The sequence below is a fragment of the Manacus candei genome, unplaced genomic scaffold (assembly GCF_025592945.1).
Source record: "Manacus candei isolate 608988 ecotype Guabito, Panama unplaced genomic scaffold, ASM2559294v1 h1tg000049l, whole genome shotgun sequence".
Taxonomy (NCBI): Eukaryota; Metazoa; Chordata; class Aves; order Passeriformes; family Pipridae; genus Manacus; species Manacus candei.
Genome location: NW_026138097.1, coordinates 12283624 through 12311582, shown reverse-complemented (window position 1 = coordinate 12311582; position 27959 = coordinate 12283624). Strand labels below are relative to the sequence as shown.

The window sequence follows — 27959 nt, the reverse complement described above, 5'->3', positions numbered from 1 at the left end:
AAAGAGCTTTTAACAAGGACGGGAAAGTAAGAAAAGAAAGAAAAAACAATGCAGCAGGTAGGAGGGAAGGAAGAAAGAAAGAGGAGATAAATAGCAATATAAAGGAGAAAGCTGCGTCCACCAGATAATCCATGCCTGGAGAAAAACCTACAGCTCTTGTGCAGACAGAAGTTTCCATTTAAGTCCACGTGAGATGCTGGATACTCACTACTTCTCCAAGTTAGACACCAGCCAGACTGAGATGCATATATATATGAAATAGGATCCCAAACTCTGGCCAAATATTTCTGCAAATCCTGGTGCTTGAGTGTTTCTGTCCAGCATCATGAAGAGATGCGGTTTTCAGGGTTACCTCTCCCACTTTCTCCATAATTCAAAGTTTAAACCAGGCCTATAGTCAGGTCCCTTTTCACTGTTGCCACATGCATAGCTGGTTGTTGTCAAACAGGTCTGGTCAGAAGAGGTTTAATATGCCTAAATTTGATGCAGTGTGGGGTATCTTAGACCTCTAAACTGCTCCTTTTGAAATTCCTTCTACATTGGCTTACTATTTTGGGCAGGTGGAGTGGTAGGATAATAGATGCACTGTTGTTTGTTGACCTAGTTGCAGAAGTACATAGCATATATTTATAGACTTGATAAGGTTTTTTTCCAACAGAATCAACCATCTCATAAACTGCAGTTGGCTACTGGTGCATGCATGGCATGGGCTTAACCAGTCAAAGGCACCATAAACATCCAATGGGAATCATTTATTTCCTGGTTCTGCAGCCTCTGTCTCTGAGCTGTAGGACACCCCTGATCAAGATTTCCTGCCCAAAAGGGCTGTGGAGCTGGTGGGCTGTGAGGGGGCCTACCTCGGGCCCTGCTTGGAGGGCACCTCCGAGGGTAGCAGCACTAGCAGGGAAGTGGCAGGGCTACTGGATGATGTACTGTCAGAGTCCAACCTCTTCTGTGAGACAGGCCATGCAACTTCATCCCAAGGTTCACACTTAATATTATGAACAGATGTGTTGGGACACTGCAGTGCAGTGTGCATCTCCGGCTGCTTCTATTCCTTAATGTTGAAAAGTATTTTTAACGATACAAAGCCATGCTGGGTATGACAGCATTACTCGTTTCCAAAGGTGAGAGGTGATTTCGCAAGCCTTGTGTGATGTTCCTTTCAAGTGAGTCCACGATCCTGGAGAGGGAAGGGTCTCCAGGCAACTGGTATACTACACGCCTCCTGAATGGCTCAGAAATGGGGTGAGCACATGTATTCAGGTGTTTTTCTGCCCTTTCACCCCTACCAAATAAGGGTTATAGAATCCAAGTGGCATCCTGCCCCCATGCCTGAGAAGAGCTCCAGAGGACATGAGGCCCTTGGGAGCAGAGCAGGGGATATCTGTTGTCAGCATAAGCCACCCTCTTACAGTTGCAGACTTCATTGGTGTTACACAGCAGTTAAAAATGTGCCAAATTTTAAAGAAGTAGTCAGAATTTCCTGCCCTCTTTGTGGTGTGCTGAGGGTGCGGGTTCAGCCCTGTGGGTTGTGAATCACATGAGCCCACATGAAGTGTTTGAGCCTATAGATGTAACACCACACACACGTGAGTGCTGGACTGCTGCCATATGCAAAGATAAGTCAGTATTTAGGTGTTTCATCACATTGGGACCTCAAGGCCCAGCACTTGCAAGGTCAGGGAGGAGTGGGCACCTGTTGTTGGTCTGTTTTGGCTATGGCAGCTCCTTGTAAGATGGTTAGATAGGATTCCTAACTGGATGTGTTTTTTAAAGTGGGGAAAAGGGGACACAGTGCAGAAAAGGAGACACAGTGCGGGAACTGGAGGAGGAGGAGAGATGATCCTCTCCCTGAGGGAGTGCAGGAGGTGAACTCAGCTGCAGAGTAGAAGACCAGATATGAGAAGGGAAGAAACTGGACTGGTAACAGGGCTGCTCAGGGAAGGCAGGTTCATGCTGGCTGCTCTTATGGCTACAACTCTGTCCATACTCACAGCCTTCCCCTGGAACTCAGCGTGTCTTCAGCTATTTCACACTGGTAAGTGTATGCTTTCTCGGGCAGAGGTGAGGATGAAACTCCTGTGATCATTTAGGAAATCATGTGTCAGAAGTAAGAGCTTCCCTTGAGCCATCCTCTGGTTGGAAAGGATCTTTAGATTTGGATTACAGGCTCTAGGTACCACACCTCTAGGTGGGGAACAGTTTGCCAGACACCAAAGCTGTTTTGCCTCTTACACCTCTGAGTGTCTGGATAAATGTAAAGCTTGATTCCCACTGAGGTCTTGTGTTAAGAAACGCTGAGCTCAGAGAAACCATTAACACTCGTGTGACAAGGCCTGAAGTCTGGTGGCCAATGTACTGATTTTGGAGAAACTGAGCAGCACCTTTGCAATTCCAGCTTTATCCCTCTCCCCTGTGGCAAGCGCTGCCTGCTATGCACATGTGTGAGGGCACATGGGTTGATCTCACGCTTTCCCCTCTTTCTCCCTCTATCTCCCTGTGTTGTCCCCTCTTTTTCTGCAGGTCAGCGTGGAAGTCTTGGTAGAATACCCTTTTTTTGTATTTGGACAAGGCTGGTCATCCTGCTGCCCTGAGAGAACCAGCCAGCTCTTTGATTTGCCATGCTCCAAACTCTCGGTGGGGGACGTCTGCATATCGCTCACGCTCAAGAACCTGAAGAATGGCTCTATTAAAAAGGGCCAGCCCATGGACTCAGCTAGTATCTTGCTGAAGCATTCAAAGAATGACAGTCTAGCTGGAAGTAGACACAGGTATGCGGAGCAGGAAAACGGGATTAATCAGGGAAGCGCACAGATGTTAGCTGAGAATGGTGAACTGAAGTTTCCGGACAAAATAGGATTGCCTGCAGCACCTTTGCTCACCAAAACAGAACCCAGCAAGCCCCCGGCAACGAGGAAGAGGAGGTGGTCAGCCCCCGAAACACGAAAACTAGAGAAATCAGAAGAGGAACCACCTTTGACTCTTCCCAAGCCTTCTTTTATTCCTCAGGAGGTTAAGATTTGCATTGAAGGTCGATCCAACGTAGGAAAGTAAAAGTTGTTTGGGGAAAGGAAATTAGGCTATCCCTTGTCATTTTTATCCAGATTACTGTACTGTAGACTAAATAACCCAGTATTTACATGTTATCATCTTATTTTAGGTTTATGTTATAACCTTGTTGTTATAGTTGCAGCTGGTATTATGCAGGAGACTGGTGCATATGTTTTTCCACAAGTGTTTGTCAGTGACTAGGTTTATCGAAAGCTACGGAAGGGGCAGTATCTGCTTCACACACCCTTAGTGGAAATGAATGTGTTGTCATGGCTCCTGTTTTCTAACACCTCGTGTAGGACAGGGTCCAGCTGTGATTTTGTTTTCTTTTTGTCGCTGTTTTTTTGTGTTTGTTTTTTTTTTTGTTTGTTTGTTTTGTTGTTTTGGTTCCTGTTCTAGTCTTTTTTGGGGGGGGGGTGGGAGGTGAGGAGAAGGGAACTGTAGCAGAGGTGTATGTCACACGTGGGGTGCACGCGTGCGTGCGTGTATGTGTGTGTGTGTGGGTGCATGCTAACCTCGAGGCGGGACAGCCGCTCTATGGAGAGTTGGTGAAGAGATTTCCTCACCCCAGGTGGTGAACACAACCCATGGGTGTTACTGAAAAGGATCGGACAGTCTCTGATGTTTTCAACAATAAGCCAACTCTTACTCAAGGCTCTACTATATATATATATATATATATATTTGTGTGTGTGTATATGTATATATATATTTTTCCCCCCATGGGGTCTGACTGCACTGATTTTTATTCCTAAAGCAACTGCCACACCACATTTCCTTTCTGCTTGCTAGTGCAGTTCCATTGCCCAGAGTCAGCAGACGGGGAGGCTGTACGGACTCTTGCACCGGTCGCCCTGCAAGTTTTTCCTTCATGGCGGTGGGGGTGGTGGGTGGGTGCGTGCGTGTGTCGTGGGTGTGTGTGTGGGTGTGCACGAGGAGGCCTCTGGCTCTGTGGATGTGCCTGGCTCAGGCTCACTTCTGTTTCTGTGCAGTGTTAGACAAATCGACCGGGTTACGCCATTGACATTTGCTTCCACAAGGTAGACGCATACTGCCCCTTTGAGATCACAGGCATCCATTGTTTGCAGTTAGGTTGCAAATCTTTGTCTTTAACTCTAGTACTGGTTTTAGTTCATGGTTATGGACAACTGGTGCCACTTTTTTCAAATTGCGGTGTGACACAGGAATCCGCTGTTGAAGATGAACCTAGAATGTCTTTAAGCACTTAAAATGCTGTTCACACTTTATTGCTGAGCATCCTGGTCTAACACTCAGTATGTACTGTATATCACTTTAATCTGCTCGGAAAGCAACAACAACAAACAAACAAATCTCTTCAACACTGTAACTACATGCAACTATGTAAAGTTTTCTCACAGGCAAGATGCTGAAAGTTTTAATGTGGTTTCAAAGGGATGAATGTGAATTATTGAATTAGTATGTGACAGTCATTGTCCACAAAGGACTACTTAATAGGAGGCACTTTTTAAACTTTAATGCTTGAGAAAGAGTTAAAGGCATATGCGAGCTGACATAATAAAAAAAAAATAAGAGAAAGGAAAAAGGAAAGAGGAAAAAAAATCATTGTCCAGTGTTTTTGAAAAAGATGGACTTTAAAGAATCTTGCAATTTGCACATCTTGAGTTTATCATTTGTGTGGTATTCCTGCAGTTTTTACCTAATAATGTTGTGGGGAGGGGGGGGTCTGAAAGAGCATAAACAAATGTAGCAATTACTCACTAACCTGCCTACGCTTTAGGCCATTTCATAGGGTTATGTTCCTTTCAGAGTTCATTTTTGATCTTTCTACCGTATCTGCCACACAGAACCAGGTCCTACCGGGACACCTCTGAGAATTTTTCTTCAGACTTGCTGAGAGAGTTTTCCACAAAAAACATTTCTATAAGTAAGCAAGGTGTTTGTTTGTTTTGAAAACAAACCTATTGTTATTTTATTATTATTTGTTATTTTAATTGCATCATTTTCCATTGGAAAGGCGACATTTCAAGAGTTTGGTACAAACCAAGTAGGAGGGGGGGGATTCATGCTGTTCAGTCTTTTCTTTCCCCAGGTAGGGCCGGATCCTTTGAGGTGCTGTGCACCCAACCTCCTGCACGAGCCTCGGGGAGGTGCAAGTATGAAGTACATTGGGGCTGAGCGCTAAAGCCCGTTGCTGCCTCTAGAAAGATCCCATTGATTTCACTGGGATTGCGCTTGGGCCCTCCGTGAGCAAGCATTTGTGTCGTCGTTTTTGGTTGGCGAGTTCGCATCCTTCAGGTAGTTTTGAAGAAGCTGTACTCATAGGGAGAAAAGGAAATAAAAGTGCAGTAACCTAAACTGAAAAAAAAAATTATTTAAAATCTTGTTTTCCCTCTCCCCTAAAATACAGTGCTTTTCTTTAAGAGAAGAAATGTTAACCCCATACCCCAGCTTTGACTCTTGTTACTTGTTACTTGAAATTTAGCTCACACCAGACCTAATTGTTTTTATACCATATTCTGGGGTGCACCAAAAAGTTGAAATACTTTTAAAATAGCTTGAAACGTTTTTTGGATTTCCTTGAATTTTATTAACCTCTCAGCGGGCTACCAAATAGCTGAGTGGGTTTCTTCTCACAATCACACAGCTTAGTTAGTGCTTATTTGTTAATATTTCTGCTCAGAGAAGTTGCTTAATCTTCCATATACTCTGCTCAGGGCACTTGCAATTTATTGTTTCGTTTTGTTTCCTGTTTTATTTTTAAGCTTTGGTGGTAAAGGAAGAAAAAGAATTACAGATTTTAGTTCACAGTTGTACCACTATTTCTGTACTTCACGTGTACTTGGAAAAAAAAGAAATCTCAAGAAAACCATACACATTTGTGTTTAATAAGGAAGCAGGGGCTATTAAACTGACTGGATCTATTCAACTAACACTAAAAAAAAAAATAAATACATTTGGAGCAATAGGAATGTATTAGTTCTGTGCTTGTATTTCAGACTGAGGAATTCTGAAATAACTGGTTCTTTCCAAACAATTGTCCCTTTCTATGCTTTGGCTTTTTAGGATGTGCAATACTTTACGTGCCAACTTAGACTCACCCATGTGGTGTTAGCTAGATCTCATACCAACTTCTGATTTCCCCTGGTTTTTTTCTCTTTTGAATTCTTTTTCTATCTTTTTTTCCCCCCTATTAATAACTCCCTGTCCTCCCCCCTCAGAAAGACCCCTAAACATACTAAGGGTAAAAGATCCCTTGCCCCAAGAAACACGAACCCTTTCTGTGTTTGATGTTTAAAAAGATCCAGGAAGAAAAAAAAAGTAAAAAAAAAAAGATATATTCATGTCTACATGACATCCAGGCAGAGAGTAGCACTAAACCATATGGCCGAGTGCCGCCCTCTGCCTGGACAACACGCAGACAAGAGCTGGCTCCCATCAGGGAGAGAAAAGTCCTCCTGGGGCCCAAGTTCTTTCCAAGGCAGGGCTTTGCCTCTCCCTCCGGCACTGAGCATCCTTTGCAACAAGTCCCCAGGCCCAGGAAGTGCCATCGATCCTTGGGGCAACTGGAAAATACCACCGGCAAGCAAAGGAATGCTGAGGGGAAGCCGAAGGAGGAAGCTCAGCCTCTGCTTCTGCGTGGCAGCCGCTTTGCAATAGTAACTAACAGTAGTTTTCTTTTTGTCTGTTTTTTTCTATCTTTTTGTAGCAGGCCTGTTTAGTTTACAACAAAACGCATACAATCACCAAGAAATTAGTCAGGGCAAAGAAAAATAAAACAAGAACCTCTTTATAGGGATTTCTAAAAAAATTATCTATCTGTCTTATCTATCTATCTAATCTATCTATATATCTATATATATAAAGTGACTGTTCCTTATAGCGTTTAACTTAGGCATTGTTTCAGTTTGTCTAGGCCACATTGTGGGGAATTTGAGTTTGATGTCACTTACCTCGAGTCCTCTGGTCAAGACCCGAATTGGAGTCGCTGTTGACCTGTTTTACCATTTTGTATGTTGCCCTCAGGCTTGCTTTCCCTCGAAGACACAGATGTTGGGAGGAGGGGAGGGACACATGTTCCTTTTTTCATTCCTTTAATTCCTTCGTCCCACTGTCGCTTCGTTCAACCTGTCGTTCCTGTCATTTTCTCGGCATGGGGAAGTGACATCACTACTCTTGTTTCCCTTCAATCAAGGAACATTTAGAAACTTTTCACACCTTTTACTCAGGGATGGGGCTGGCGTATGTGTGGTACACTGATGTGACCAGAAGCAGCACTTTTACTGCTCCGGAGTAGGGATGTACAATGTTACAGACAAGTTTGGATTTCCTTCATCTCATGGTTTAAACTTTGTAGATCTCACTTAGATTGCAATACAAAAGCAGCAGGCTCAGCATGAACTGTAGCTGTTGGTTATCGTGAAAATACACTCTCTGCAGAGATTTATATCACTTTACAGTGTGTTGCCAGTAGTAAAAAGGAAATGCTGAAATTCTCTTAATTCTTGCAACTGCTAAAAAAAAAAGGAAAAAAACCCCTGTATCGTCAATATTTTTAAACACTAATAGTGTTATTTCAAAGAAGGGGGCTCTTGGTGCAATGCTCTGCGTGACCTGGGACCCAGTTCTGCAAACACTTACACCTGTGCTCGTGGGAGGTCTGGGCTGGCCAGCAAAGGCTGCTCAGGACTTGCTGTAAAGCAGATGTATAAATCTTTGTGAAATTGAAGCGTGGGTCAGTCAGGGCCAGATCCTGACCTTAATCAGGCAGCTGGAAAAATCTCAGGGTTCACCAGGGCAGAAGCTGCGGGCAGGTGGAGAGGATTTGGCCTGTTGAAACACTTCTGCTGTCCCAGAAACTCGACAAATGGCAAAATGGGGCATGCACTTGTACAAACAGTTTCCATTTCTTCCCTCCCCATCATCACAGGTAGCAGCAGAGTCCACTAGGGGCTCTGGCCAGTGCTGATGTGAAAAGCAAGGGGAATGCACCACCGGAGTGGAGGCAGTAATTTCCTTTCCTCTGGTTTGTCCAACCCTCCCACTCCCCCAAATCCTGTAATACATAGCAAAATGAGAATTTATTGATGCAGATATGCATACATGCACACAAACCCCAGGCAGAAGTGTTTTCTCTGCACACAAATAGAGTATGTGTGCATTTTTTTTATGTGTATGCCTACATGTTCACTTGATTCCCTGTCCTGAGGACAGCCTTGCTTTGTGTCCATAGGGAAATTCCAAACACGTTGCACACCTCTACTCCAGAGTTCAATTTCTTTTACATAGACGACCTCGCTTCAGATGTGTTACCTTTACTGATAGGATCTTTTCTTGTAGCACTATACCTTGTGGGAATATTTTTTGATGTAAACCTAATTTGAGAAGCTTATTAAAAATAGAAACTTTTTTTGAAGCACTCACATTGAGGAGTACAGGTAATGTTTTAAAAAATTGCACAAAAGAAAAATGAATGTTGGAATGATTCATTCAGTGTTTGAAAAAGAGATGGCTCTGTTTGAACAGTGAGTTTCATACCTTGTTTGTAAAAAAAAAAAGTTTTTAAATACAAAAGCAGAGAAAGGTTGAAAGTTACATGTTTTTTGTATATAGCAAATGTCATGTCTAGATGATCTGATTTGTATTGGCTCTGGCCAGGAAGAATTATTACTTCAAAGGCTCTTAAAGAACAACTGTGTTTAATTTTCTGTTCGTATTACATGGGTCCCATTTCTGGGGAATGGAGTCAATGCTTCACACTGTTTATTCCTGTGCTGAAAATACACCTTGGAGCAGCAATTCTTGAGTGCAGCTACCAGGCACTTCAAAGGGTGGCTACTGTGCAAAACTAGAGTCTCACTCTCCAGTTGTATTTTGGCTTTAAGTCTCTTCCACCTGTGCCAAGGGAGCCCTTGGCAGCCCAGAGGTCAAGGCTGGTTTTGAGGGAGGCCTTGGCTGTGCCTGTAGCAGGCATGGCCAGGCCAGCCCTTGGGTGGAGAGCTGTTGCTAGCTGAGCACGACCTGTGTAGTTTCCACCTGGAGCCTTTTGGTCCCGTTTTTTTCCTCTTTCTGGGGATGCTGTTCCATGTTTTTTTCAGCACTTCCTGTTCCAGATGAAATCCAAAGAGTATAACCCTGAACGAGAAGTGCTTGTAACAAGGGATCCTAGCCCAGCGCTAGCAGCAGAGTGGTACCCAAGGCGACCTGGCCTTCCAGCCCCTGTCACTGCCCCTCTCCCCCACCACTGCTGGCAGAGCCACCGGGAGCAGTTGGTCACACAGAGCATGTTTCCAGTGATGGTCTTGACTGATGGCAAGACTGATGTTTTTCAGAAGCCAAAAGGAAAGGATCCTAAAGCAGTTTCTGAGAAGGGGGTCCTTTTCCTGTCCAAAGAATGAGCTGGGTATCTGGGAGCCGGTGGCAGGGCAGAGCGGGCAAAGTTTCAGGCTGCTCTCGTCCCCCTCCCTGGAGGTAACCCAAGCTTCAGCTCCTGCAGGCACATGGGGCAGAAATGCTCGCCCTGTACAAGTGACTACTGGGTGCTCAGAAACCAGCCCCAGCTGTGTTACGGTGAAGTGCATTCAGCCAACAGGTAGTATTTATACAATAACAGTCTCTAAGGTTTCTGTAGTTTTTTTTCTTGTTGTTAGATGAAAGGACTCAAGTCTTCCACTGAGGATTTTATGGAGGCTTCATCCAAGGTTGTTAATTTTCTGTTAGTTTCTATTTTGAGCAATTAAAGCTCCTGTGCCCTTTCCCTTGACCATGCAGTAGGTATGCATTGGAAGTGTTGTTTGCAGCGAGTGCAAGTCACTCGTTGAAGCTGTCGTTGATGTACTGTGGGATTGCTGATGGGCAGAAACTTCAGGGCCCAGATCCTCGGCCAGGGTGGAGCTGGGTTGGGACCACCAGCTTCTTTGGGCAGCACTGCTTCTGCCCCTTCCCACCTGGTGGTGAGGGGATTCCACCCTGGTGTTTGCTTTAAAAATCCAGGACCCAGGTACTCTCCTTTGAACACGCTTTGCAGAATTCTTGTCCCAGTCCATCGGGTTTGGATCTGGGCAGCTGAGGGAAAAACGGGCCAGGGGCAGCTGTGAGTGGCTCAGTCTGTGTCTTCAGCCTGGCCACTGGGCTGGATGCTTCGCGAAATTACTAATCTGTTAAGGCATAGATACAATTCTTCACGACAGTCAGCTAATGTTGAAACTCACTAATGTATGTATTTGCTCCTTTTTTTTTTTTTTAAATATATTAACTTGTTGAACACTGTTCTTTTCACAGTGTTACAAAAGTGGGGGAGGGGGAATTTCCCAACCTTTTTCAGTTCGGGTGAGCTACTGAAAATCATTTTGTACTAGCTATGTCACCGCTCCCGGCAGCAGCTGGTGGTGGCACTTGGCCGTGCCGGAGTCAGGTCCAGCCATTCTACAGCAGTAGTTTTTGAAGCAATTTTTTTTTTTTTTTAAATTGTCTGGTATTACTAACGAGGGTTGTTGCAAATCACACTTCCAGTGTAGTTCCTAACGTAGGCCCAGTAAAAGGGATATTGCAGCTTTGTGTTGGGGAGAAATTGAGCTGACATGGCCAGTACAAAGGAGAAATAGGGAGGGAATAACGTTTTGCACCTTATTGAAAAGAGGAGAAGATTTTAAGTGCATACAGACATAGATAAGAGCTTTTATCGTGACAGGAGAACTTTTTTCCATATGCGTGCATACTCTCTGTAATTCCAGTGTAAAATATTGTACTTGCACTAGCTTTTTTAAAACAAATATTAAAAAAAATGGAAGAATTCATATTCTATTTTCTAATGGTGGTGTGTCTATTTGTAGGATACACTCGCGTCTGTTTATTGAATTTTATGGTCCCTTTCTTTGATGGTGCTTGCAGGTTTTCTAGGTAGAAATTATTTCATTATTATAATAAAACAATGTTTGATTCAAAATTTGAACAAAATTGTTTTAAAGAAATTGTCTGTATACCAGTACAAGTTTATTGTTTCAGTATACTCGTACTAATAAAATAACAGTGCCAATTGCAAACGTGTGTTTTGTCTTTATGAGTTATGACTAAATGGGAGAGAGCTTTCCTAGGGACATAATTTGCCCAATTTAATTTCCCTCCCTCACCCTGTGCCCTGGCAATGCATCTGAGAGTGTTTATTCACGACAAAGCCAAAACATGCAGGTACCCAACCATCCATGGCCATAAAACCCTCTGCAGACCATTAGAGTGAAGCTCTTTATTGCATAACAAAAACTTTCCATTTACAACTTCTGAACGGTTTGAATGATTGCGCAGTGCACGCGGGTGTCGCAGCAGAGGGGTGGGAGGCAGTGCTCTCCCTGCCATCCCAGCAGAACCAAGCAGGGCAGGGGAACACTGAATGCTCATCAGCTCTTTTTGGGAGATTATAGAGAAGCATTTCACAGTTATCGCAGGCAACGCCAAGGACTTTTGGACTCTGATTTACTTATTTATGTATGAAAACTTCAACCAGTAAACATTGTGTCAAAGAAATGCTGGGGAGGGCTCGCTTAAACATCTGGGTGACCACAAGTGAAGCCAAGGCTGCAGGGGGGTGGTCCATGGTCTGTTTAGGGGTATGGAGCTGTGCCAGCATCTAGCAGAGACATGCTTTGGCCCCTCTGTCCCCATCAACTCCCATTCCACAGGGAAGGGCCAACCCTCTCCCACCTGCTGGATCTGGCTGCTGTGTAAGGCAAACTGCTGTTCTGGGGCCTTGGCTTTTTTTTTACTTTTTGCCCCCTTCCCTCTCTTCATCACAAGACCAAACCTGGCACTGGTTGCAAAAGCACTCCTGCCTTCAACAAAGAATTTCTGGTATAAAACTGGTATTAGCAACTAAACAGCACCATCCCCTAGGTGATGGATAGACACTGTACATACACTGGCAGCAAGCTGTGGCAGCAAGCTGTAGCAGCAAGTCTGTCAAGCGAGTGGAGTTCAATAGATATAAAGTAGGAGTGCTTCGTTCAGAAAAGGTTTCAAACTCTTATTGTGTCCTTGACTGAGAACCGCCAGCCCCTGTCCTGACACAGTGGGGCTTGGCTAATAGCTGCTGTTTCTTCCTTATCCCCATTCTTTCTAGCCCCACTACTGACTAGCTGAAAGAAAGATACAGGCACATTTTGTATGAGAAAAGCTCCCCCAAATGCAGAGGCACCCCATGCCCTAAGGGAGAAGAAAGCTGCACTAAGCCACAATCAAAGCCCCTGTCTCATGGTCGATGGGGGCTGGCTGTTCCAATGAGCAGATGGGCATGTGTTTCTTTCACAGAATGGAGACCTGTGTGGCTTGTTTTGCACCTGTCAGGATGCTGGCTCAAGGCCCACTTCTCTAACAGCTGGCCCCACACCTACAAGGAGGGCTACATGTGCACTTCTCACAGCCATTACACAGTCACTCAGGTGTGAGCAAGGCTGCTGCTGTGCCAAGCCCTTCCTCCCAAGCCCTTCCTCCCCAAGGACAGTTGTGGTTAGCCAGGTTGTGTTTGCAGGAGCCCACCCTCCGAAAGATGCTGCAGCAAGGCAGCTCCAGAGTAGGACTGGGAGCAGCAGAGGTGTTATAGGTCTCTTTATATTTCAAGATGCCAGAGATGGACATACTCAGCAGGCATTGCTTTAATGATGTAATGTTGCCCTTTTCAGCATCCCTGCTTGTAGGTCTTTGGTGTGTTAAACTAAATCCCTGTGGAGCCAGTGGGCCATACCTCAACACTGCTCTTGGGTGCTCAACCATTGCCTGACTGGGGGAAGCAGGTATGACCCTGGCCTACAGCACAGGCTATCACACTCACAGCATTCCTCTAGACAGGATGGGTTTGGGGTGGTAGGGTTAGAGAGGACCTGGTTATGCAGAATCACTCAACATTAAGCATTATTAAGCGCTTACAAATTTCATTTCCCACACCAAGTAACAAAGAACCCGGTTAGATGGGCAGGTGAGGTAGATCCACAAATGGCACAGGGCAGTTGTCAGTGATCGTGGTCTTGGCTCGGACCATCCTGCCAGGCATAGTGTGCTCTCAGATCCCTCTGCCTCAGTTCCTTGTGGGAGTGGCAGTGGGCTTGAGCAGGGTACAGGACCCAGGTCTAAATGAAGGGCAACTACTGCAGCACAAAACTGAGTGTTAAAGGAGGACACTTTTTTTTTTTTCCCCCATTTTCCAGCCTGAGAGCTGGACATGTACAGAGTCAATGGTGAGCACTGACATAGTCGAGGGCTATCCCTGAACAAAACTCATACAATTGGGCAAGATGCAGACATGCCACCAGCTCAGCCATTCTGCAGCCCATTTCTCTCTCCTGCTCACTGTGGAGAGAGAAGAAAATGAAAGAAAATGTGCTGCTTATCAAAAGGATGGTAAGAGCTGCTATTCAGAAAACTTTTATCAGTCACTATTCGTGGCATCAATGTTGTTCACTGCCTGAAGAATTTGGAGGACAACATAAAATTAGCCTATCCCTCTCCTTTCCTATTAGTCACTGATCAGAGGTATGTGCTGGAAGGGAAGGAAAGCAGGTGTAAGAGTGGCCCCAGGGCAGGGGCTCCACATCTACCACACCCCACGGAGAGGCAGCCTCCCCTTGCCCCCATCACCTGCCCTTTGGAAAAGAAACTGTTCTGAAGACATGTCATGAACCTGCTCAGTTTGGCGTGCATATGATCTTTTAAAAAAATGTTTACAAATATATATATATATATTTATATGCATATGTATTTCTTAAATCCACTTAGAAATGTAGCTAAAAAAAGTAGAAAAGCGCTAGTGAGAGTGGGCATGAGACCAGCAGAATGCTGCACTTCCCACATATGAAGGCACAAGTGTGGAGACCCACCTGTGGTCAGGCCTGCACCGTGATGGTCTAACCCCACTCCTGAAGGAGGTGTCTGCTGTCTTTTGTACCCTCTACCCTTTACATCACACCAATAAAGGAAGAGTGATGTCTTACAGCCGTACTGATGCAGAGAGGTCATACTGCCTGTACTCTGGGCTTAGTGCAGGTAAGAGCAGTATGTGGCTCCTGGCGGCGTTTATGGTAAAGAGGCCTGGCATCTTCTTAACATGATGCTTCCAGGCTGGAGGGAAGAGAGATCAGGGCCTGTATTCATAAGGCCTGCTTCTCTTCTGCATTCACATTTCTTTATGATACGTGAGCAGGACAAACAGTCCTTAAAGCCAGCACAAGCATAACCTGTGCTCACATCAAGGCCCTTATTCACCTCCAAAGCAGAGGAAGGGGTCATCCCACAACTAAGATGTCCTACATGTTAAATGGAAGACATTTAAAATACCAGGCAATTTAGAAGATATTCTGTGCTTTTTCTAATGTGCAGAACACAGTTCAAAATCACCAGGGATCGGCTTGTGGCCTAGATTTGCTCCTTGACATGGTCAATTGTACCAATCCTTGTGCATGGCTTTTTGAGCAGTCCAGTGTATGAGTTTAATTCTAGAGTTTCTCTTTGCTATTCCTTTTTCTACAGATCACTTTTTTGCTTTTCAAAAGAAGCCTGCCACTTTCCACAGATGTCTACAGGAGGGGAAAGTAAGACTCTGAAGTACTGAAGTAACATCAGCCACATTATGATCTCAGCAGCAGTTTAAGGTAAGTGGTCAAGCATTATGAATTCATTGGTGCTCACTTTTACATCACTTACCATAACGAGATACTGTAGTATTCATGTGGATGCAACATGTATTTCCAAAGAAACTTCATTGTGATTTATCAATTAATGAGCAGGCTATTACACTTTACTGAAGTGTTACCCAGAGTCTTAAACATTCATTACTGCCTTTGGAGCAAATGCTTTAACTCCATTTCAGCCTGCCAGTGTCCTGCAATCAATCAAGCTGTTCTGCCAAAAGCTCTTTTGCTTTCCATGGTGTCAAGGACTGCAAAGGAGTGGTACCAAATGACCAAGAGTCAATTTGATCTCTCTGGCCTCTTTCACCTGGCCACAGGCAATGCACAGCACAGCATTTGTACATCTTTGCTAAATGGATGTGAACAGGCAAGGAAACAGGGAGGGCTGCAAGAAAACCCCCCCTGGTGGGTTACAGTTGCCAAGTTTTAATGTCTTAAAAATCTGTCCACAGAGAGCAGGTAAAAGCAGAAACCCAGGTAATTCAGTAACTGCACTCACGAAAAAGCAGGCAAGCTCTGAAAAGTGTTCTCCTGAATGATCTCCATAGATTGGGACAGGGGGCCAGCACGGGTTTGCTACATTCAGTGCCAGCTTCTCTGAAGAGGCAAGTCCATTGAATAGGGAGATTTAAGTAAGAATAGCAATGCTAGCCCTGTGAACTGAGAAGGAAAAGAGATCTGGCATTTTTACCATCACATTAAGAAGCCACCAGTAGCCAGGCCTCATCCACCTCTGACACTCTGCAGGCTGGCAGCTGTGCCACTAACACCCACTCTTTGGGCAGAACAAAGATTAACAGAATGTGATTTTTTTATTTCTCCATGCAATTACTTGCATCTTTTTCTCTCTCAGCCTACAGTTTTTCGAGGGTGCACTGCCATAAGTGGTGGTAGCTGACAGGTCAGTCTTAAAAAAGGGAATGTGTGAATGTCTGCGAGCATTAACAGCCACGTTTGTACAAGCCAATTCCTTGTTAATTGAGGTTTCATCAGCTATTTATCAGAGGGGAAAAAAAACAGGTAAAGAAACGTTGATTAAAAAATAAGATAGGCACAACAATAAAAGATGAGGCTATTGCATTTTAAACCAATGGCACTGTGTTAATAGCATGCCCTTCCCCTTCCAAATCCCAGCCATAGCCTCTCCAATGGCTATGACACTGTCATTCTGAGAGAGAGGAAAGTTTGCCACTAACACAACATGGAGGAGAAAGCAAAGGAAAACAGCAGCCCTTCCTGCTCCTTTCCCTCACCCCTCTCTCCAGCCCCGTAGTCCTAGGCTAAGAGAAGACCTGGCTGTGCTGCTGGGTGACCCGGATAAACGTTGTTCTCCTGCTCAGTTCCTTGAGTTTGGCAGCTCCCACGTAGGTGCAGGTGGAGCGCAGCCCCCCGAGGATGTCCAGGATGGTGTTTTCCACATCCCCTCTGTATGGTACCTCCACAGTTCTGCCCTCCGAAGCCCTGGAGAAGAGATCGGTTACTGCATTTATATCTGGATGCAAAACACAACACTGTGTTTACTGGAGCAATGTGGGGATTAATACTCTGCAAGCTACAGTTTACAAACGTGCCCCCAGCTTTACTGCTTGTTTGCCTGTTGCTGCTTGGTGCTCTCAAGCACTGAAATGCCTCAGCTCCACTCATCACCAACACTGGGAACAAGAAGCAGACAGATCTTGTAGATGCTCCAACATCCCAAGCGTTTATTTACAGATCTGCCCCTTCCTCACCTCTACCATCTGCCTACAAGCAAATGAAACTTCCAGCTTTATTTAAAGATAAATTTGACTGTGAGAGCTGCAAGCTTTAAAGTGTAAGGAATGGCCAGGCTCAGGCCACTTAGGGACATGCTGGAGCTGGTTCTCAGCAGGCACCACTCAGCATGGCTCTACAGAGGCTTCACAGCCCCTGGGCTCTGTCCCACATCACTTATTAGACACAGATGGAAATGCTCTGGCTGTCTTCTATCAGTCCTGTTCTCCAGGGCCCACAGAGATGGAATGGGAAACCTGTTACAGAAACCTGCTGCAGAGTTGTCCCCTGAAGCTAAATGGTGATCTAGCATAATTCAGAGCCAGGCAAAAAGACCAGAAAAATAGCAGCGCTGTGAATACTGTCAAGTACTGGTGCATGCCAGCACTGACTGCACTGTTCCCAAAAGGCACATCTGAAGAGTTACACGATGGAAGAATCAGGCAAATAACTTTGACTCCTTCTCCTCCAGCTTTCTCCAGCCTCATGCTCAGCAATTCCTCCTCCAGCAGAGACTCCTAATCAGCAGCTGATCTCACTAGGCTTTAAAGCAAGCTTGTTCTGCATGGCACACCAGCTCCTCTGGAGATGTAGGCTTTGGAAAGGGAGGGTCTAAGACAAATGTGGAGAAAAAAGGGGACGCTCTCCTTCTGCCCTACAAATTGGAGGCAGAAATCATGGTAGGGACCTGTCATTGTTGTAAATGTGCCTTTATTTACTTCTTCCTTAAACAAGTTGTCTAGGGGATAGTGCAAGAGAGAAAGGGCACGCCTGTTTGGAGGCTCCATTTGTGAATCATTAACAATAGCAACAGCGGCTATGTGGAGGTACTTCAGTGTGAGCCTGGCTATATTTCATCCTGTTAGTTTAAATGTGAGGTCGCAGCCCTAGGGAGGCAATAAAAGAGAAGTGTTGATATGCCATGTGAATAAAGAACCATGATTAATCTCCTTACATCTGATGAGTAATTGACTTCTTCTTGAAAACTCTTAAATAAACACTGCAGTAAGCAGCCAGTGGAAGACGGACATACCGCTGCCTTCTCACAGACTGCACAGGGCTCAGGGACGTGTTGTAGGGCCTGTGCTGCTGGGAGTTCCCAGGCTTTTATTTTCAGCTCCAAGCCAGAAAAGGCCTGACCCACAAAATGACACAAAAGTAGTCATGCCACAATTCTTGCGTTTTGGCCATGCCCACCTCTTCAGTTGAATTTGGGAGGTTCAGCTCAGGCTACAGGGAGCTTCCTGCGAGATTCTGAGAGACAGTGTGCATGTCTGGGATTTGGGGAAACCAGTGCAAATCCTACCTACCAGATCCTGCCATTTGAAGAGCTCTGCATGCTGTACTGGGCAAGAAGTGCAGGGTCTACTGCATTCATGCATGACTGCCCATTCATTTCACACAAGAGAGGCCAATTAACTGATGTATGAATGCCCCATAAATTCAAACATGAGGGCCCTGTTAATTCATGCTTGACCATCCTGTGGGGCATAAGTTGCAGGGTTTTGGTAGCAGAGAGCTGATGGCAAACAAAGGCAGCCTCAGTTACTGCAGAGATGGGAACATTGCTCCCAACAGTGAGAACACTTGGCAATCCTCTTCTCAGTGCAAAATTACAGCAATGCAGGACATTTACAGCCACTACTCCTGAGAGATGTCCCTGCAGTAGCTATGGTGGTGTTAGGAAGATGGAGCTTGTGGGATGCCACTTTTGGCTTTGGAGACTAAAACCTACAAAAGTGGTGAACACCTAATGATACAGCCCCAAAGCTCTGACAGCTAAACACTTGCTACTGCTCCTCTAGCATCAGCTGATGAGTTAGTGGGATGTCCTGTTGATCAAAGGGCAACCTACAGATACTCTGCTGGGGGAAGCATGCTAGAAGAGAGATGTCAGATTAGCTCCACAGGAAATGCTCAGAGTCCAGTTTTATGTTCATCCTTGAAAAAAAAAGTGTCATAGAGGACTGAAAAATCTCAGTGCTCCCACCCTACATGCTGGGAATAACAGATGTTCCAGCAAGAAAAGGAGGTGTATAGGATAGAAGTGGGGCAGAAATCCAGAGCTGTGAGTTAAGTAACTGCAAGCGCAGCAAAAAGGTCATAACTCAGTTAATGTTGTTACAGCTGTGGAGGAAAGCCCTGAGAGCAAAGCCGTTTGGTGTGCTACCTTTCTCCCCAAATGGGGAAATGCCTATGGTGCTTGCATATCAACACTGTTCACTCCCCCTCCCCATTCTGAATGTAAATGAAGCCCTATAGCTACTGAGCTCAGGACCCTATTGGTACCTTCAATAGTGATGGTAATTTTTGCTTGTACACTCTTAATTGTCTGCTTCTCTATGCTAAGCACAGTAAATAACCTGAACACCCATTATGTTCTTGATTGGCTGTTTTGAAGAGTTAAGTTCTAACACTTGTTAGCAAGTATTCAGATTATGATGAAACACTGACCCTGATAGAGCTCCGCAGGGGTGATGGGTGGAGTTTATAATCGGTATATATTAGAACTATTGGAGTTTGCTGGATAATGTATTTTGCAGAAAAAAAAGTGAGAAGGTTGGAATCAGCATGTGCCATATTAACCTCCATAGTCTTGTCCACAGGGATGAGCGGGTGAAGTTTGTGATGAATATATATTCAAACTGTGTTAACATTAACAGAATTACTGTTAATTACTCTAGTCCCCAGAGGAAAGGACTTTGTAACACATAACATGTTGCCCAGACCGAGCTGATGAGTCCCTCATCTAGTTCCCAGGGAAGAGTGGGTGGAATTTTACCATGCGTATGCACACACTGTTGCACTATTAACTGCTGAAGTCTGGTCCAGGGATGTGGTCTGTATATATACAGATATATAACCAAACTGTGATGTTAATCTCTCTACACACTGGTCAGGATGGAGGAGAGACATTTTAGTAAGTGTGCTGCTACAGTATTAATCCCTACTACCTGATCCAAAGGAAGGAAGAGTGGAGTTTATAACTGATGTACACTAAGACTGTGATGATGTTGAAAGAGTTCATATTGGATTAACATTCTAAGAGTTCTTTGATATGTGCCTTGCAGAGGTGAGGAGTGATGTGTAGGCCATAAATTGCTGGGCTTGCTATGTTCTTGTGTGAGTGCCAAATTAGTTCACGCATGAGCACTGAATAAATTAATGCATGAGTGCCCAATTAATTTATGCATGAATGCCCAATAATTTTTGCATAAGCATCCAAGTAGTTCATGCATGCATGCCCAAATTATTTATACCCAAACACCCTGTTAGTACATGCACGAGTGCCCAGTATGCACGAGCACCCAGTTAATTTACACTAGCATCCACATGGGTGTTGTGTTGGGCATACACAGTTCAGACGACAAGGGCTGCTGGTGCGGGAGAAGGCCATGGCCTCCATCATGCCAGTCACTGAGATGGTGCCACCTGGCTCCGAAAATGGTGCGCGCCATTAAACTTTCTGCCAGTCAGGGGAGGACGTGAGACACGACATCTCTGCTCAAGTGTATTTAAGAAACACGAGCAGCCACTGGGGGAGGAGACAAAGCTGGACACACCTGAGGAGACACGCAGCTGGAGATGCACTCTCGAAAGGAGGTGCTCCATTCCAGAGGTGTGCACTCCCGATGGGACTGTGGTCCCTGGGTGACCCATGCCAAAGGACTGTGGCCTGCGGACAACTCACAGTGGGGCAGGTACAAAAAAGGGGAGTAGTGGATAGAAACCATTACACACAGGACCACAATGTCCTGTGCCACCCCTTTTCTCACTGAAGGAGCTGAGACTGAGTGTGGCCTGTGGCAAAAGTAAGGGGAGGTGAGACATGGCAGGGCGAAGAGACAAGTCTGGCCTAAATGAAGTCTGAAAAAGGGGAAGGAAAGTTGTTTACTTACCAGTTTGGTTATTTACTCATCAGCGATTAGAAATTTGAGTTAGCTGGGATTAAATAAAAAAAAATAGAAAATCCCAAATTAAAACTGTTTTGCCAGCAACAAATGCCTACGCACAGGCCATGTGTGGATGTCCTGGCTTCTGCTGTGATAGAGATTATTTTCTTTCTAGTGGCTGGTACAGTGCTGTGTTCTGGATTTAGGATGACAATATAGTGATAACACACTGACGTTTTAGTTGTAGCTAAGCAGTGCTTATTCTAAGTCAAGGACTTTTCCTCACCCCACCCCACCAGCAAATAGGCTGGGAGCCACAAGAAGCTGAGAGGAGACACAGCTGAGATAGTTCATCCAAGGTGGCCAAGGGGATACTCCATACAATATGGCAATATGCTTAGTATATGAACTAGGGAGAAAGCTGGCTGGGGCCACTGCTCAGGAACTGGCTGGGCACTGGTTGGCAAGTGGTGAGCAATTGTGTATCGCTTGTTTTGTATGTTATAATTGGTTTTGTTATTATTATGCCTTCCTTCTTCTGTCCTACTAAACTGTCTTTATCTCAACTCATGAAAAAATGGGGTTTTTTCCCAGCTCTCTCTCCCATCCCACTGGGGGGTGGAGTGAGCAAGTGGCTGTGTAGTGTTTACTGCCTGCCAGGTTAAACCAATGACAATGGGTTACATCAATTGTCACAAAAGCTGGCACACTTGGCAGAGAGCTGCATAAGAAAGTCAGCAGGAACTACTGAGGGTTTTGCAGCTTTGACATGTCTCCCAGAGTTATGACCCAAAACTAACCCCTTCTCAGAAAGCAAGGAGGAGACAGCAATTGAGGGTCCCAGTGGCTGGGAAAGGTGTGCTCAGATGCTCTCAGCAGAGACTGTCCTGTCAGCCACTGAATAGTGAATAGAAAGGGAGAGCTATTTGCTTCAGACTTTTTCCACAGGGTCCAGTCTGTGATGCGCCTCCTGGCCAGCTCAAGGCTGCTGCTGGCATGGAGGGATGTGCTTGGTGGGTGGGAATCCTGGCAGGGTGGATGGGATAAAGCACATGTGATGGTGCCCACTCAGCCCAGCAAAACGTGTCAGAATAAAGGGGTCAGGCTGCCCTGCAACCTTATGAGTGGGGCATTAAATAAATGCAGGAACTGGGGGCAGGTCTTCCAGGCTATCATTCATGATACAGAATAAGATGGTAAGTAGCAGCCAGCTGCTGGTGCTGTTCTGTCTCTGTGGCCCAAGTTTCACCCTGCAGTTAATATAAAGTGCCCAAACCCAGCTTAGTAGCAGCTTTAAATTGCTGAGTGACCGCCATAAAACTGCATCATTCACAGAAAACCTGTGAAATCTCAAAAGGGTTAACAAAAGCAAATTGGCTCTAACTGAACAATACTGCATGCAGTCTCAGTCCCTGCCTGCCTTCCTTCTCTTCTCCCATAAAAGAAATATAAAAATTGCCTTTCAGAAATCCCCAGCTCTGACCCATATTCCTCAGGGAAGGAGGCAAAAATGTAAAAATAAACCAAGAGGTAAATGACATAAAAGTAATGAAACTGGGTACACAGACTTCATACAAAATTATATAGGGTCAGCTGACATATTCATTACAAAAACAATTACTCTTATGACTTTATTCCCTGTTACAGTCACCTCACACTACCTGTCAATTTTAATGTAACAGTGTGCTGCGGGCTCAGGTTCTCCAGTCAGCATGTGTAATTTTGAGAAGATTAAGTTAAGTGACAGGTAGTCTGATTCTGCAGGGGGCTGAGCACACTGAGCTCCCCACTGCTTGAATCAAACACTGTGAGTGCTCAGGCTCTTTAAAAGACAAAACAGCTTATCTGGGTCACTGATACAGATTTACAGCTGGGCTTTTTAAATGCATATAAAGAAGCATCACTGACTTGACCTGTTTGGGTCAAGTCTGGGGTATCCAGCATTTAAAATGCTGACTTAAGAACCCTTCTGATTTGGGTTTTCCACAAGTTAAACTAGTAAGTGACTAAACTTCCTGTAACTTTTACTGTAAGAGCAATTCAAAGGAAAGCGTTGCACTGTTTCAAATCACCCCTTCAATGCCCAGCACATTTACAATGCTGGATAACTAACAGCTGCTATTTTTAAACCACGGTGACACTCATGCTGGGAACAAGCCAAGTAAGACCGAAACCAAGGCTAGTATGGGTAGCCAGCTCTGTGTGGTGGCTGCAACACGAAGAAAAGAATTGTCACCTTCACAGTTAACAGGGGTTACAGGGTTTACAGATTTAGTGTTTGGAGCTGTTGCTGCTAGCAGTAGACTCTGAGACTCTATGTTACCTAGTGCTGGTACAAAAATGCAGTTAAAAAAAAAAACAACCAACCAAAAAAACCAGGGACTAAACATTTCAGATTGTGCTCCTTCTCCATTGTTGCTGAGAAGGTTTGAAGGTTTCAGAACTTGACCCCCAGGGACTGTCAAATCAAGGATGCAAATCAAAATACAGCCGTGGATCAAGCAGAATCTGTATAGTACTGCCTATAATGAATTCAAAGGGTCTGTCTAGACTGAGCCAAATACAGTGCATTTCTGTACATCCCTTACTCCTATAAGACAGAATACTTGCACTTTATCTCATTTTTAAGGGGGACCAGTGTCAATAAGTTCTTCTACTGGCAATGAATTTTGTTGTGGGATCACATACACACCCAACTAGGGGGAGCCTTAGTCCTTTGGCCCCATGGTACAGCCAGCTTTCTCAAACCTTTCCTGCAACTTTCACTAGCTCTGTGGAGTTCAGGCCTTACATGACTGTGCAGCATGCTTGGGCTGCTCTGTGATCTCTCAGAGAGCTGCTGTTAACTACATACCTGACCAGCATCAGGCCTTTCCTGCATCAGGCCTTTCCCCACATTCCAGCTGACTGAAGCACATGGTAGCAAAGTTCAGGAAATTATCATTCAAAGGCTGCCAGTATCACTGTGTAACTGCAGCTGCCACTTTTAAATTATGAGATACTTACTAGTGCTGTCCACTCAGACCATTTGTTCAGAAACTGTGATGACAAGCTGATTTGCTGAGGGACAAAAAAAAAAATAAAGAGCCACAAAACTCTACACTGCTTCTGGGAAGTGGCATATGAACCCAGAGAGAACCAAAGCTCAGAGGTATGCAAGCACATCTTTCTGGTGCATAATTTCAGCTTGTCTCAGATGCAGAGGGCCTCTTGGGCAGTTCTTCTGCAAATAAACAGCTGTGCTTGAAAGCAAAAACACTGAACAGGTTGCCCAGAGACATGGTGGATGCCCTATCCCTGAAAACATCCAAAGCCAAGTTGGACAGGGTTCTGAGCAACCTGATCTAGTTGAACATGTCCCTGCTCATTGCAGGGTGGTTGGACTAGATGACCTTTAAAGGTGTTTTCTAACCCAAATGATTCTATGACTGTGATTTAGGCCAAAGGAGACAGGTGTAAATGCTCTGAAGGAGGCTGTGCCTTACCACTTTGCAAAGTGCTAGGTGAACTAGTGTACAATTTTATTGTAAAAAACCACTACAGGAACCGATGTCAGGGCGGAGAACAGGAGGTGGGATCAAAGAGCTTTCTATGTAGCGTGATATCTGGGATTGCTGTGGTCCTATCAGCTCATCTCTCTGACAGCATGAATTCTGTTTTGTTTTGTGGATCTCATTCTGCTTTGTATTCTGTGCTGTCACCTTCACAGTGCTGCAACTCTTACCCGTAGTAGCAGCTGGACACGTTGGGAAAAACCTGTATGCTGGAGTAGTTGCAGAAGACGAGGCCAACAAAACCCATCAATCCTGAGTGTCTGGCTGGAACAGCAGGTAAGGTCACTGTCTCTGAGACTCTTGCAAACAGCAGCTTACCAGATGGGACCACAGCCTGAATCTACGCCAGCAGAGAAGAATCAAAAGGGACCCCTCAATAAACCAGTGTATGCAGTAAGACAGGAAACATTCTCTAACGAAGTATGTAAGAACCATGTTGTCTGAGGGCAGTGAATAAAGCTGCCACTCATAAGAGAAAAGACACAGAGGTTTTCTGGTATCATTTAGTTTTTCAAAGACTCAAAACTCTCAGTGCTTTCCAGAGTCAAATAGCAATGGACGACAGATTCCTTTGCAAAGCCTGTCTTCCTTTCCTCTCCCCTGAGGATTTAAACTCAAAACCCAAGCTCCTGCATGTTGCATGACTTGAGGCTACTCTGGTGCTCTCTTACCCAAAAAGGGGTGGGAAAACTGTACAGCAGGCTTGTGCTGCCTAAGATAGACAATTCACCAGGCACCCACTTTCAGCTCACCATAGGGAGCACGTGGGCATGTGGGCTAGCTGGGAACTCATACACCAACAGGACACCCAACCTGGAGAAGCAGAGGGGTAGAAACTGCAGCCCGGTATGCCATGTTCCAGCATTTAGTTCATACACATGCCGAGAGACCTGTAAGTCAGAACAGTGCCTAATGAGTTCCCCAAGCACGCAGGTAGTGCTGAAGTGACAGAACAGCACACTGGCTGCAAAGGAGTGAACATTGCTGCTCTCAGCTAGCCACCCCCAGCTCTTTCTCCCTGTATCCCTCTTGATGGCATCCCTCCCTCAGATCTACTGTCATAAGTGTAGGCAATAGCTTCTTGAATGGGAGTAGAGGTATGGGCCTGTTTCCAACAGTTGCCCAATGCACAATTCTGCTCCAGAAGTTCCTGCATGGATGGCTCACTGCAATTGCTCCTGTGTGGAATTCATACCTGTATTCAGCAACCCCTCCTGCATGCTTCTTCATGGCTGTATCAGAGCTCATTCCATAGAACAGTTTCACCTTCTTGCCATTCCTTTCCATAATCTCTCCAGCACACTGGTCATGGCCAGCAAACATTCCTCCAAGCATGACAAAGTCAGCACCGGCTCCTGTGATCAGCAAAGCAACATGTAAGAAAGCAGGGAAGGAAGAGGGTGAAAGACATGGTGATCTCCAAACTGAACACAGTGATCTCCAAAAACAATAGCCAGCACTAAGTAGCTTGGTACAGAGTCCCCTCCTGTAACAGACACAGGGAACTTGGAAGAAAAGCTTTACTGAAGAACTGACACATGGCAAACTGAATTTTTTTGGTATTTTAAATGGGAAAAGTCCTTTTCTGTTGTGATGACAAAGATACAGATAATTCTACTCCACCTCACACCCTGTATTTTCAAATTCAGTTTTAAGTCTTTACTTCATTATAGTATCTGAGCACAGTTCCTTACTAAATATTACTGTGGCTGCACTCGCAGAAGTCCTAAACACAGGGCTGGGATTTGTTGAGCTCAACGCTGTACAGAGAAGAGGATGGTTCCTACTTCAAGAACCTTTGAGGCCACAAGCTGTGAGTGGGAATGTACCCTGAAGGAAGGCATGAATGTAATGTACTCCTCCCAATAATGACATAAAACAAGCAGATTTTTTTTTACTGAAATTATGGATTTTTCAAGTCCACCAGCCATATGTGTTCAGTGTAGTTCTGGACGATCCCTTGTCAAAGAGATCTGAATGGGTCTTCATTTGGTTCCTGTTTAAAAACTCTGGGCCATGGACCACCACCTCTGGTTCTGTGGTTCTCAGCATGCACCACAAAGGAGGTCTAACCCATAGCTACAACTGCTAAATATGTTCCAGATACTGAATAACAACTCTGAATACTCAATCATAACTGTTCAGTCTGTCTATCTCCTCTGGCTTTGTAAATCATTAAATTGGTTCCACTGGGAATAAGATCAGGAAGAAGGTTTTCGGAATCACTCTTGGTTTTCTACTGTGATTTCCAATATTTCCAGCTGGGCTGGAACTATTCCACCAGCAGTGCCTCCTGTGATACTCAGGCATATCTAGTCTTGCTTGGATAAGTTTGTCTTTTAGTCTTTTATGAGCCTGCGGTGACCCATCCCTGAAACAAAGCATTTCCCTGTTTGTAACCTCTGCTTCTTCAGCATGTATGTGTCAGAACAGGTCTCCCCTCTGCTCAGCTTCTTCCCAGAACTGGCAAAAGAACAGAGCTATAAACCTCACTTCATAGAAAGCAGATGAGCCTGAACTAAACCCACCCTGTTAAGAACACGTCCGAACTCTGGGGAGATCCCAGGCTAGATAAGTCTGGCATTAGGATGTGCTCTGATCTCTGTTACTATCCAACCAATAGCACCAGACCTTGAAACCTGAAAAGTAGGTGAAATCACAAGAAAATCTGCTCAGCTTCTGCCAAACCTGAATTTAGGAATATTTTCATCTCAGAACACATGACAACTGTGAAGTGTGCCAGCTCCCCACCCTTGACCCTCTTGCCAAAGAGCAGACCTGGGAGCAATGCCTGGGAGGGGAGCATCCAGCTGCTCTGCTGACCTCACCTCCCTTTGCCTAGCTGTTGCTTGAAAGGAACACTGTGTCCATGGTAAAGGGATATTAAAAATGAGGGTTGTACAAAACTGCTGAGCACATCACAAGCAATATTTATAGCTAGGCACCCATTCAGGTGTCCCATCATGCCAGCTACCTGGCAGATTTCTCCTCAGTTCTCTTATTTCAGATGGCTGAGTTTTAAAGCCTCAGTTTGACTCGTGTCTGTAGTACTATCAACCTGCCAAAACCAAAGGGAACACTCATCCTTTAAGACATTCTTAATTACTGGGGGCAAATTCCTGTTTCTACCTGGCACAGCCTTGCTTCATCTTTATAAAAAAATCTAGTTTATGTCTTCTTTGTGGGTGGAAGAAAACAACATCAGGAAGGAGGGACAGATTTGACGTCAGGGTTTCAAAGAGGGCGTTTAAAGAAGTCAAGAGCCTGCCAAAGGACATTCTGGACTCTGCCTTGTCAGTACTATCCCTGATCCCCAATTCTAGTGCCATCTCTGGATGTGGGTCTCACAGCCTCCGAGTTATTAATGCAAAAGTCACGTGAAATCTACACTTCAGAATTACAGAATTTTGGTTCCTGTGCACTTCAGTATCTATTTATTATTTTTCTTCTGACTGCATATTTTGGGAGGAAAGCAAATATGTTTGAATTACAGGATTGAAACTCATCCAACTTGAGTAACTTTTGCAAACTACAACATAATTCATCAAGCTCTTCCAGAAGAGAGGAGCTGTGTTACAGCAGATGCAGCACGTCTAAACAAACAACACATGCTTGCTGCCCTGCCACTCCAGAAATGACAAGCCCATACTAAATATACTTTTCCAATGCTCTCCAGAACCTTCCATTATGCTTCAGTGTTGCAAAGATATCTGAAATTTTCAAGTCTGTTCCACTACTTTTCTACCAGCTAATATCCCACCAGGACGCTGTAGTAGTTTCTAGCATGGTCTTTCTTACCTTATGCATGGTTTTCTGTATAACAGCAGAAGCACTGGTGATATTTGCAATATCCATCTGCATTCTTTTGCTTTCAAGGACAGATTGCCAATGTGTTATTATTTTAGGTTGTGGGGGACTGGGAATACCTGGCAACAACCTCCTAGATAATACAGGATGTGACGGAGTACACTGCACACAAGCATCCCACTAGCTCACCCAGAGTTTGCTAGACTCGTCCTGTTTCTACACAATGCCACTTTATTGCATGAGTTCCC

At 44.9% G+C, this 27959-nt stretch overlaps 3 protein-coding genes across 14 annotated transcripts in view; 2 read left to right on the top strand and 1 right to left on the bottom strand.

The window, feature by feature from the left end:
• ATXN1 (ataxin 1) overlaps positions 1 to 27959 on the top strand; it is a 476222-nt gene that overhangs the window by 215944 nt on the left and 232319 nt on the right. For 6 of the 8 annotated variants that reach the window (XM_051799176.1, XM_051799178.1, XM_051799174.1 and 3 more), the window contains one exon: positions 2527 to 7548. The exons of the other annotated variants lie outside the window; for them this stretch is intronic. In XM_051799176.1, coding sequence (XP_051655136.1) covers positions 2527 to 3057 — 531 coding nt within the window. In that variant the 3' untranslated portion in view covers positions 3058 to 7548. Of the gene's footprint in view, positions 1 to 2526; positions 7549 to 27959 lie in introns of those variants that run through there. 8 annotated transcript variants of the gene reach the window in all.
• Positions 1 to 27959, top strand: part of LOC127476333 (uncharacterized) — a 414088-nt gene that overhangs the window by 197929 nt on the left and 188200 nt on the right. The window lies entirely within an intron of this gene.
• The window catches only part of GMPR (guanosine monophosphate reductase), a 51466-nt gene continuing 34767 nt past the window's right edge, over positions 11261 to 27959 (bottom strand). Inside the window, exons 8-11 of one of the 5 annotated variants that reach the window (XR_007906570.1) lie at positions 25100 to 25259; positions 24075 to 24244; positions 20357 to 20399; positions 16018 to 16166 (exon numbers count right to left, since the gene is read on the bottom strand). Coding sequence is in view for 3 of the 5 variants with exons in the window: in XM_051799233.1 (XP_051655193.1) it covers positions 15986 to 16166; positions 25100 to 25259 (341 nt within the window). In the remaining 2 variants the exon portion in view is untranslated. Of the gene's footprint in view, positions 16167 to 20356; positions 20400 to 24074; positions 24245 to 24295; positions 24795 to 25099; positions 25260 to 27959 lie in introns of those variants that run through there. The other 4 variants (XR_007906571.1, XM_051799235.1, XM_051799233.1 and 1 more) reach the window with 4 other exon arrangements.